The sequence below is a fragment of the Scyliorhinus canicula genome, chromosome 1, assembly GCF_902713615.1.
Source record: "Scyliorhinus canicula chromosome 1, sScyCan1.1, whole genome shotgun sequence".
NCBI lineage: Eukaryota > Metazoa > Chordata > Chondrichthyes > Carcharhiniformes > Scyliorhinidae > Scyliorhinus > Scyliorhinus canicula.
This window is the reverse complement of record NC_052146.1, coordinates 171,231,015-171,243,813: the sequence shown is the minus strand read 5'-3', so window position 1 is coordinate 171,243,813 and position 12,799 is coordinate 171,231,015. Positions and strand designations below refer to the sequence as shown.

The window sequence follows — 12,799 nt, the reverse complement described above, 5'->3', positions numbered from 1 at the left end:
TCTCCTCTTGTCTTAACCTGTAACTTTGCGACCTTGTAACTACACAATCCGGAAAAATCCCAGGATATTCGTCGTTCAACACTTCAATTGTCTGATTTTCCACTGGCTTATCAACCACAGTAGGCATCACTCCCACCTGCGATCCAGCTATATCATTACCCAAGATAAACTGTATTATCAAGTTAGTTTATCTATTACTCCTACTGCCATTTCACCATCTTCACTGGATTTTCCAACCTTAACTTATATAATGGAACACTACTCCTCTCACCCTGAATTCCACATATTACCACCTTTTCTGGCAATATTCTTCCCAAACTACATAACTCCTCATCTCTTACCATTAAAGATTGACTAGCTCCCGTACATCTTAACATTGTGACGTCTTTACCTGCTCCTCCTGATACACATAAATAAACTTTACCCACACAAGTAAATTCTTTTTTTTCAATAAACATTTTATTGAGGTATTTTTTGGCATTATAACAGCAACAATATAAACAGTGTACATGAGACGATAAACATAGTGCAAATACCACCTCCCTCCCTTAAAACTTCTCCTCTAGCGCCCTCATACTCGGAAAGGTCTCACCATTAATTAACCCCTTAATCTACGCTAACCTAGCCCCCTGCCCCCCCCCCCCCCCCCCCCTCTGCTGGTGATTAATTTTCTGCAAAGAAGTCGATGAATGGGTACCACCTCCGGGTGAACCCTAACAGTGACCCTCTCAGAGCGAACTTGATTTTCTGCAAACAGAGAAAGCTAGCCTTGTCCGATATCCAGGTCTCCGACTTCGAGGGCTTTGAGTCCCTCCAAGCTAATAGTATCCATCTCCGAGCTACCAGGGAAGCAAGGCCCAGAACGTCTGCCTCTTTCTCCTCCTGGATTCCCAGATCTTGCAACACCCTGAAAATCGCCACCTCTGGACTCAATGCCACCCTTGTTTCTAATAGCTTGGACATGGCACCAGCAAACCCCTGCTAAAATCCCCTAAGCTTTGGACATGCCCAGAACATGTGAACATTGTTCGCTGGTCCTCCTGCACATTTTGCTCGCATGTCCTCCACCCCAAAGAATCTGCTCACCCGGGCTACTGTCATGGGCTCCCGTTGAATGACCTGGAATTGAATCAGGCTGAGCCTGGCACATGTTGCGGTCGCGTTGACACTACTCAACGCGTCCGCCCAAAGGCCCTCCTCTATCTCTCCTCCCAGCTCCTCCTCCCACCTGCGCTTCAGCTCCTCAGTCTGCGTCTCCTCTGACCCCATAAGTTCCTTGTAAATGTCAGAGATGTTCCCCTCTCCTAATCATCCTCTGGAGACTACCCTGTCCTGAATGCCCCTAAGCGGCAGGAGTGGGAAGGGTGACACCTGTTTACGTAGGAAGTCCCGCACCTGCAGATATCTAAATTAATTTCCCCTCACCAACGCAAACTTCTTCTCCAGCGCCCTCATACTCGGAAAGCTCCCCGCTATAAACAAGTCCCCCATCCTCTCAATCCCCGCTCTCCGCCATATTCGGAACCCCCCATCCATACTCCCCGGGGCAAACCGGTGATTATCGCAGATTGGGGCCAGACCGATGCTCCCACTGCTCCCACATATCTCCTACAAGTAAATTCTTTAAAGACATCTGGCACCTTCTTATCAATCACCTCTTAATCAGGCTGTACAATCTTTTGCACCTCCTTCGCTTCACTTGGGCTTTCTTTTGCCACTCTAACAAACCACACGGTCTTATCCTGTTTTACCATATCCGCCTTCCCAGTGCTTTTCTTCAACCACCAACACTGTGACTTTACATGGCCTAGTTTATTACAGTGAAAACATTTGAAATTTTACATTTCTTTTCCATCCTCCTGGATTTCTTTTTTAATCTGAAGTACACTCTCCTTATTATCTCCAATCAGATCACCTTTACCTTTACCACTTGAGTATTTCTCATGACCCAATTTCTATCCCTCACAGGCTGAAACTGATGTTGGAAACCATGCTTTGACTTATGAACCAACTGATAATCATCTGCAATTTCTGCTGCTAATCTCGCAGTTTTAACCCTCTGTTCTTCCACATGAGTTCTCACTACACCAGGAATTGAATTTTAAAATTCCTCCTAAAGTATAATTTGTCTGAGAGCTACATATGTTTGGTCTATTTTCAAAGCCCTTATCCACCTTTCAAAATTACTCTGTTTGATCCTTTCAAACTCCCATGTATGTTTGACCAAATTCTTTCCTTAAATTTCTAAACCTTTGTCTGGAGGCTTCAGGCACTAGTTCATATGCACCTCAGATGGATTTTTTCACCTCCTTATACAAACCAGATACCTCCTCCAGTAGTGATGCAAACACTTCACTAGCCCTACCTACCAGCTTTGTTTGAATCAGTAATACCCACATGGCCTGTGGCCATTTCATTTGTTTAGCTATCTTCCCAAATGAAATGAAAAAGGCTTCTACCTCCTTCTCGTCAAACCTTGGCAATGCTTGGACATATTTAAATAGATCCCCACCAAGCCTTCGACTATGACGCTCTTTCTCACTATCCTCATCACTATCCTCCAACTGTACGTTTCCCATTACGTCTGCCAATTTTAACTGACTGTTATGTTTCACAGCCATTTTCAGAAGTTCAAACTCTCTCTCTTATTCCCTTTCCTCTCTATCTCTTTCCTTTTGTTCTGCTAGGGCTATTCTTTCTTTGTTTCTTTCTTCTCTCTCCTTTTTCCCTGATCTGTATCTCCCTTTCTCTTTCTTTTTCTCTCATTGCATATTCAAGCTGCTTTAATTATTTTTCATGTTCAAGTTGCTTAATCTGCAACTGGATCTTTGCCATTTCTAATGAGTCAAGCTGTATCTCAGGCAACTTTAAATGATCAGCTACCATGGTAAGTACCTCATCTTTTTGCATTTTGTCAGGTAATGTTAACTGCAATGTTTTTGCCAAATCTAACAGTCTGTTTTTAGTCTCTGTCCATAGGGTACTGCGTGTGACCGTCTCCACCCCCAAAAACTTCAGAGCCTTTGAAAGAGCCATTGTCCACAACACACTCCCTACTTAAACTAAAATACCACACCTGAAAAGCACCGACAATATGCTCACCCCTCACTGTCTTTAAGTTCACTAAGCCAATTCATTAGATAGACTTTTATCCCCCTCGAGCCCCCAATTTCGTATGGGCCAGGGATTAGAGAACCCCAAAGTGTATCATGGAGTTCACCTGATCCACAATTTTTGATAGATTATGGTATGGGGAGCACACAGCCCACTCTGCAGGTGTGGTACAGCAGAAATGCAAAAGTATTTTTTTAAAGCAAAACAATGTTTATCCTATGAACTCAAGTTAACCTTTTTAAAACATACAGTGAACATCTCAGCAACCATTAATTCAAATACAACCCCCAAAGATTACAACTCTAAGTAATCTTTAAGCTTTCCTTTTAACATCCATAAGACTTGAAAAAAAACTTTTAAGAGAAGCACATCAGGTTAAATTCACTACTGAGAGCAGTTATTAGTTTTAAATCACCAAAGGATCGATTTACAGTCTTTAGAGTACAGAGAGAGAGAGACTAATACACCTTCTGGCTGTGAGTGCAGCTATCCAGCTCCAAAAATGAAACTAAAACACATCCTGCAGCAAACAGCCTAAAACGAAAGTAAAAAGCTGACAGACAGCCCAGCTCCACCCACACTCTGACACCACTGATAAACACCCATTTCTTAAAGGTACATTTCTTAAACACCCATTTCTTAAAGGTACTCTCACAAATGCAGTGCATTCGAAGTGGGGCCACCTTGCCCAGTGAAAAAAAATGGTGGCTCCGTGACGCACGGTCAGAGAATTGGCTGCCCTACATCCGAATTTTCAATATCTTCTCTGAGATGGGAGGAGGCGAGGGTCCCTAATAATAATAATCTTTATTGTCACAATTAAGAAGTTACTGTGAAAAGCCCCTAGTAGTCACATTACGGCGCCTGTTCGGGTACATGGAGGAAGAATTCAGAATTCTCAGCCAGTACGGGAATTGAACTGTCCTTGTTCTGCATCACAAACCAGCTGTCTCGCCCACTGAGCTGGAGCCCCAAAGTCAGCAGTTGCCTATAATATGTGGACTGCCTCAGAGATAAATTTTGATCCTCTCTAGTTCACCTGAGCTTTCCCTACCTTTTTCATTTTTCCTCAACTATTTAGTCAATTCATTTTTCAAGTTCTTGAGCGGGATTCTCCATCCCCAGGGCACCAGAATGCATTCCTCGAGGGAACATAGAATTGGCCATCAGGGCAAACTCAGGGTCAGCGCCCGACCACTGATGGCAGTGTGACTGGGCTCCATGCTGCATGCCAGCGGGAGCATGGAGACAAATGAAAAAAGGGTCTTCATGACCCATTTGCATCCATTTTGTAGGCCCAGTGCCTTAGGCCACCGTCCCATGATTCTCTGGACCCCGCAGCTGGGAATCATGTGGATGCAGTTCATTTGTAGTCTTTACAACCGTGAATCTGATGTGGTGGACCTCGCAGAGCACCGCCAGGAATTACTCCCAGTGGAGTTGAAGAATGGCGGAGGCTCGGAGAATGCTGGGTCAGTTCCGATAATGATATGCCAACAGCATTTACTGTACATGTGGAGTGAAACGCATTGAGGCCGCTGTCGAGGCACCAGAGAATTGCGATTTGGCGTGAACACAGCGCCCACCATGATTTTGGTGTACAAAAACGATTCTCCGCCCAATTGCATTTCCAATACCATAAGACCATAAGACATAGGAGTGGAAGTAAGGCCATTCGGCCCATCGAGTCCACTCCACCATTCAATCATGGTTGATTTCAACTCCATTTACCCGCTCTCTCCCCATAGCCCAGCGCCAACCAACAGAGAATCCCACTCATAGTCTCCCAAACAGGCAATTCAGCCTGCTGAGTTTGGTTTTCACCACTGTGTGTGGTGCCAAATTTCATATTTTGCATAAAATAAATTCGCCCCATCCCTTGATACATTTATGACAATTATCATAAATTTTTACCATCTTAATTACTGACCCACCAAACAGTTTGCCGTATGTTTTTTCATGATTTATCTTAGCAAATTCTCTCGCCATCCTGAACAATTTCCTCAGACCCCCTCAGAACCTTTTTTTTGCTGTATCGAATTTCCCGTTTGTCCACTCCCCTCAGTGTCCCAGCCAATGTTCCTGCTGTACCCCTGACCCCCTGCACCCTGCCTACCCCCAGCACCCTGCCCACCCCCAGCACCCTACACACCTATTGCACCCTACCCACCCATTGCACCTCACCCAAACCCAACACCCGCCCACCTTTGCATCACCCCATCGCCAACACACCACCACATTTGAACCCCACCACTTCTTGCACCCCACCCACTCCCAGAACCCTGCCCATCCCTGGCACCCCACCCACCCCCGGCATCCCACCCATTGCACCCCACCCACCCCCTGAGCCCACCCAGCCTCGGCTTCCCATCTATCCCCTCCACCGTACCCACTCCCTGCACCATGCCCATCCCCAGCACCCCCACCACCTCCATCCTCCACCCACCCTAGCACCTCCTCACCCTTTGGACCCCCAGCCCCTGCATCCCACTTGTTTCATGTGGGCTGAACATCACCAGTAGCCCCCTAGACCTGATCTGGTTTAGACATCAGATCATTGAGGCTGACACTAACAGGGATAGCTAGCATGGGAAGACAGACAGAAAGGGGAGGTCGCGGCATATCTCCCGGCAGTGCACCAACTCCACCAGGCCAATAGGACTGGAAGAGATCATGGAGAGCATCAGCTCCATGCTGGCGGGGAAGGCGCCGGGACCCATGGGTTACATAGAACATAGAACATAGAACGATACAGCGCAGTACAGGCCCTTCGGCCCTCGATGTTGCACCGACATGGAAAAAAAACTAAAGGCCATCTAACCTACACTATGCCCTTATCATCCATATGCTTATCCAATAAACTTTTAAATGCCCTCAATGTTGGCGAGTTCACTACTGTTGCAGGTAGGGCATTCCACGGCCTCACCACTCTTTGCGTAAAAAACCCACCTCTGACCTCTGTCCTATATCTATTACCCCTCAATTTAAGGCTATGTCCCCTCGTGCTAGCCACCTCCATCCGCGGGAGAAGGCTCTCGCTGTCCACCCTATCTAACCCTCTGATCATTTTGTATGCCTCTATTAAGTCACCTCTTAACCTTCTTCTCTCTAACGAAAACAACCTCAAGTCCATCAGCCTTTCCTCATAAGATTTTCCCTCCATACCAGGCAACATCCTGGTAAATCTCCTCTGCACCCGTTCCAAAGCTTCCACGTCCTTCCTATAATGAGGCGACCAGAACTGTACGCAATACTCCAAATGCGGCCGTACTAGAGTCCCGGAGGACTTCTAGAAAAAATCCTCACCAACCCTGGCCCCACATCTATGGGGCATGTTCGCAGACTCACTAGCAAGGAGCACTCTGCCTGTAAAGCTAACGTAGGCCACAATATCGCTGATACCCAAAAAAGACAAAGACCCGAACGGAATGTATTTCATATTGACCCATTTCGCTGCTCAATGTCGACCCGAGCATCCTGGTCATGAGACGGGAGAACTGTGTACCAGAGGTGGTCGCAGAGGACCAGACAGGCTTTGTCAAGAGTAGGCAGCTAACTTCGAACATCAAGTGTCTGCTGAATGTAATAATGACCCCATCCATGGAGAGAACACCAGAGGTGATCGTTTCCCTGGACGCGGAAAAGGCCTTTGACAGAATTGAGTGGAAGTACCTTGTTGAGGTACTGGAATGGTTTGGGCTAGGTGCGGGATTCACCGCCTGGGTGAGACTCCTGTACAACGCTCCCAAACTGAACGCTTGGACCAACACCACCAGTTCTGAATACTTCCACCTGCACAGAAACACAAGGCAGGGATGCTCTCTGTCCCCGTTCCTGTTCAACCTGACAATTGAACCACTGGCGATCGCTCTACGAGACGCGAAAGGCTGAAAGGACATGCAAAGAGCAGGCAGAGAGCACAGAGTTTCACTCAATGCAGATGACCTGTCCCTCTGCATCTCAGACCCGCAGAATGGCCTGAAAGCAATCATGAAGCTCCTGGAAGAGTTTGCAGCCTTTTCGGGCACAAACCTGGACAAGAGCAAGGTGTTCCGGTGAACCCGAATGGGGGAGGGACAGAGCTGGAGGGACTACCATTCAAACTAGCCCAAAACAAATCCCACTACCTGGGTATCCAGATAGCCCACGACTGGACACAGATCCACAAATAGAATCTGACCAGTCTGACGGAGGAAGTTAAAAAGAACCTGCGGAGATGGGATGCATTCCTGCTTTCCCTGGCGGGGAGGGTGCAGACGATCAAGGTGAACGTGCTGCCGAGGTTTCTCTTCCTGTTTAGATCCATTCCGATCTTCAGCCCCAAGGCCTTTTTCCAAAAGATAAGACCAGAAGACATAGGACATAGGAGCAGAATTAGGCCACTCGGCCCATCGAGTCTGCTCCGCCATTCAATCATGGCTGATATTTTCCTCATCCCCATTCTCCTGCCATCTCCCCATAACCCCTGATACCCTTGATTAAGCTGTAAATGCCAAACATTTCTATTGGCCTGGACTGCGTAAGGAATTTTGCTATAAATGTCACATGTGTCAGGTAATAGGAAAACCTCAAGCGGTAATCAAACCAGCACCCTTAATGCCCATTCCGGCATTTGAAGAACCTTTCACACGTGTCCTAATTGACCACATGTGACCCCTTCCTAATATGAAAAGTGGGAATCAGTATTTGTTGACCATAATGATTACCAGAGGCCATTACGTTACAAAATATTACAGCTAAGAGGGTTGTACAGGAGTTAACTGATTTTTTTTATCAGTTACCAACTCCCAAAAGAAATCCAATTAGATCAAGGATTCGATTTTATGTCAAATTATTCAGGGAAGTTATGGATAGCTTTAAGTCAAATTATGGGTAAGCAATTTAAGTCAAATTATCCATCAAATCATTAAGGTATCATCCAGAATTGTAGAGAGCATTGCAAAGGCAGCACCAAACTTTAAAAATCATGTTCAGGTCTTATAGTCAGGATTATCCAGTTTGGGATGAAGGAATTCCATTTGTACTATTTGCAATTAGGGATGCACCTAAAGCATTGGCTAAATTCAGTCCATTCAAATCGATTTTTTGATCATGAAGTAAGAGGACCACTTAAATAAATTAAAGGGAAATTGGTGAGTCAGCGTTCTGAAATTATGTTATGGGACTATGTATAAAACGTTAGGGAGAGATTAACAAGGGCTGGTGAGCTGGCTAGAAAGCATTTAAAATGATGATGAAAAAAGAGGCGGATAAGAAGTAACTCGTAGAAAGTATTATTACCAGTGGTAGGTAAATCATTAAAAGCAAGATTTGGTGGGCCTTATCGAATTGCAAGGAAATTGAGTGAGATGAATTATTTGATAAAATAGAAGGAAAGCTCACAGAATGTGTCATGTTAATTCTCAAACGTGTTTTTATTGGGAAGGAAAGAAAGAGGATGTGTTAGTCACTAAAACTCAGGGAGAAGAGATAAATCCACATGATTCTGAATTTGCCATTCCTCAATTAGATTGGACAATGAAGAAGCAAGAAAAAATGTGGATAAATTACTGAGTTACCTTCCGGAGGAAAATCAGTGATCTGAAAGAGTTATTACATAGAGCGATATGCGAGACCAAACTAGGAAGTACATGATGTAGATGTAGGAAATTCTATTCCAATTAAGCAACATCCAGATAGACTCAATCCATTACAATTAGCACAGATCCAAAAGGAGATTGAAAGCGTGCGTAAGAATGAAATTATTGAAGTGAGTAGCAGCTCTCACCTATTGTGATGATACCAAAAGCAGATGGAATGCAATGATTGTGTGTGGACTACAAGAAAGTCAATGCAGATAGAAAGTCAAATTTAAATCCTAGTTCTCATTTGGAAGACTGTATTGAAAAGTTGCGGCAAGCCAGAATTGATATATCTTGCTGTAGTACTGTTATTAATAATGCTGGGTTCAAACACATACAGGCAGTATGTCTGCTAACACTGTGAGTACGGAGTTGCAAAGATTGGGTAATCATTGCGTTTAACTATTTGCTTCTTTACATATGGATGGCTAATTAAATATTGTTTGTAGAAAGGAGGTTCTTTCGGATGTAGATAATTAATGAGGGGTGGCATTTAGTCCACTAAGATGGACTGTATCCCACTAAGATGTCATGAGACATCTCAGTGGGATACACATGGGAGGAGCCAGGTCAGTAGTTTTTGGCAGCTTTGCCATAGGATTTGATCTGATGGGATTTCAGGTGGTTCCTGATAGGGTCTGTCTCAAAAGGTCTGCACAGAGAACAGCAAATTACCCTATTGCTAACTTTATTTATGAGTGGATTTTGAACTGTATTGCTTCGCTTTGTTGGAATATATATAGTGACAGCTGTAGGCATAAGCTAAAGTGTTTCCTTTTATTTAAGAACTGTTTAACTGTTCATTGTAAATCTTTTCTTTGACATTAATGTGGTTAATACTGTTTTTAAATTAAAGTTTGTTTTAACATAAAAAATACCTATTGATCAGAGTCATCACTCCTGAGGTGAAGTATCCTTTCCTCACAGCTTTAAAAATTGCAAATTGTTTGGGGTTTCTCATCTAGTATCCCAACATAAATTGGGGTCTGATCCAGTAGTCTAACACTGATTTATGCCTGATGGAGACCATTCAAATCCCGGTCTGGGGCTGACATTTTCAGCGTGCGGCCCGATACCAGCATCCAGCGGCAGGCCCCTTCCCCCCCACAATGAAAATCTGTCCCTCCCACCCCCCCAACCCCCCACTGACAAGAAGGGCATCCTCAACCCCTCATTAAGGAGGGGAATCCTCCCCAATACCCTCCCCGCACCAGGGGAATAACAAGTCACATTCCCCCACAGTACGTGTGCACAAGGGTGACCTGACCCTCCAGCACCCCAATCTTCAGCCATCTCCCCCTTCAGCCATGCCCTTCAGTGTCCACCACCCCCAATGGACCCTGGGGGGAACCTCCCCACGGCAGCCTAGCAAGACAGAGTGGCATATTATCAGTGCCCTTACCCACTTTACTCCTTCAGGATTCACTGCGCAAAGGCAGCGCTTGGCCATACTTACACCAAAGTCTGCCGGTGGATTTCCCAGTGTGGGGACCAGAGGAGCACGGACCCGGGGGGGGGGGGGGGGGGGGGGGTGGTGGTAATCAAATTTCCAGCCAGTTAATTGCATGCTAATGCACGCAGATCACCATTTTTGCATTTCCCATCGACGGGCGAGTGGCGTGCTATGCCCAGCGGTGAGGGAGCTGAGAATGGGACTAGGTCTGGTGCCCAGCGCTGATGCCATTTTTCTGTCGGTGCTACATTCTCCCACCAATCAGGATTCCCGATCACAGGGGCTGTGAGTGGAGAATCCTGAGCTATGGGGTGAATTCTATGTCAGCGGGATTCTCCATTGTGCTGGCAGTGCACCCCCACCCACAAGTATCCCGGCAGCGTGGGGCGGCTACAATGTAAAACCCCATTGGCCGGCGGGAACGGATAATCCTGCTGCCAGAGACGGCAAGCCACAGTGGGACATGCGGCTGGGGAGGCAGAGAATTCAGCTGTATAAATCGGCTATACACCAAATGGCTAAATGCAATATGGCTAAATGCTACATATAGCATATTGGCTATATGTTTGGCTGTATAAATGCATCTTCCTTGGCCAGCATCAAGTCTGGGAGTGGGACTTTAACCCAGAGCTTCTGACTCAGAGGCTGGAAAGTTGCCCGCTGCGCCTCAAGACCTTTAAAACAGATTATTTTGTCATTATTCTATTGCTGTTTGTGGCACCATGCTGTCTGCAAATTGGCTGTCGTGTTTGCTACATCTAAGTACTTGATTGTCTTCGGGATGCCATGAGGTCAAGAAGGGTGCTACATGATTCCGATTCTTCTATCCTTTTCTTTCTCCTGATGTTTGTAGTGAGTTGTTGATTTGCTTGATTTGACTGTGGAATTGAAGACCAAATAAAGGAATATATGACTGTCAGAAACGGAGCAAAGCATTCAGAATTCTCACTCTTATACATAGAAGATAGGGCAAAACAACAAGAACATTTTGCTAAATCTTTAAAACTCACCAGTTAGACCTGAGCTATTATTGGCCCAATGTTGGACCCCACACTTTAGAATAGGTCATGCCCTTGAGTACAAGAGGAGGTCTGTTCAACAGGTACCAGGAATAACAGATTTTAGTTCCATACTAAGAGCAAAGAAGTTGGGATAGTTTTCCTTCAAGCAAAGGTTTTGATAGGGAGAAGATGTTTCCACCGAGAGGATGATTGGTAACCTGAGGTCAAACATTTAAAATAATGGGCAGAGAAGACGAGGAGAATTTTTTTGTCTTTTTCAAACGCAGTTGTTATGGGGAGAATTGGATTGTCAGAAATGATGATGAGAGCAGAGGCTCCAATAAATTCCAAAAAGGGAATTGGATCTCTGGTTGAAATGAAAAATGTACAGAACTCTGGGGAAGAGCAGAGTGTTGGGATAATTAGAAAGTTCTTTCAATGAACCGGCAGAGGCTTGATGAGCTGAATGTACTGTACAATTCTGTGACTCTCTAAGGGCAAATCAATAGGTCACTGCTTTTGCCGTCCATGTCTATTTGCTCTACCTCTTACACTGTATGTTTTAACCCAACAGGCAAGGCTCCTTCCAATAACATCCCTGTTGGCCCTTACCCCTACATGGTAAAGTCAGACGATGGCAGAAATGTTCCTGTCGTACAGGCCTACGCATACGGAAAATACCTTGGATATCTAAAGGTGACATTTGATGAGAATGGAATAGTGACCAAAGCGGAGGGAAATCCAATACTGTTAGACAGCAGCATTCCTCAAGGTAATAGGACAAGTGCACATTGATTGGGAGATCATTCACTGCAATGAAAAAGATTTTTAAGCATCTTTTCTAAATCGTGCTTTTTAAATTATGACCCAATGCAATTAAAATAATTCAACCAGATTGGATACAAATGCTGATTGGTGGAAGCTCATTATTGTTGAAGGAGGCTTAACTTTTGTCTCATGCACAAAACATTCAAATTTTCCTCAGTTTTCTATCTAAGCATTGTATTTATTAATGGTCCTCATAATCTACATCATGTTATTTTATTTTGCCTTCATATTGGAATGTTATTTTCTTTCTATTTGTATTTAAGATACATAACAGCGATATTGGTTATGGAATATGTGTTGACCAGAACAGCAGGGAAAAACCCCCAACCTTTCTACTAAATAGAACCAATGCCATCACTTACGATGGCAGACTCAATTCAGACACAATTGTTTGTTGTCTAATGTGTATATGTGATAACCCTCACGAGGCCCATGAGGATACATTGATAAATCTCCCCGTGGGACTCCAGAATACAAGCTTCCTCGTTAGAGGGAGGAGGACCATCCAGCTGGGGCTCATTACTGAGCCCCTTAAATACCGGCCCAAAATGGAACCGGTACTCTCGTTCGTCCCTGACTGGAACCCTATTGTTGCATGCCGCAATAGCAGCCTTAACCTTTCAGTCCATAATAAGATTTAGCGAACATTCTTTCCCAGGTCTCCTGGATCAGTATAGTCTACAAACAGCTGATTCTACGGGGGGGGGGGGGGGGGGGGGGGGGGGGGGGTGATTGAGCCGCTGCGTTGCGCCTGGCGCAGAGCCGTACGCAATGGATGAATT

The 12,799-nt window shown here is 45.1% G+C and overlaps 1 protein-coding gene across 2 annotated transcripts in view; it reads left to right on the top strand.

Annotated features, from left to right (window-relative positions):
- LOC119969310 (5'-nucleotidase-like) overlaps window positions 1-12,799 on the top strand; it is a 110,996-nt gene that overhangs the window by 62,842 nt on the left and 35,355 nt on the right. For both annotated transcript variants that reach the window (XM_038802784.1, XM_038802773.1), the window contains exon 4: window positions 11,764-11,961. In XM_038802784.1, the coding sequence (XP_038658712.1) occupies window positions 11,764-11,961 (198 nt within the window). The remainder of the gene's footprint in view (window positions 1-11,763; window positions 11,962-12,799) is intronic.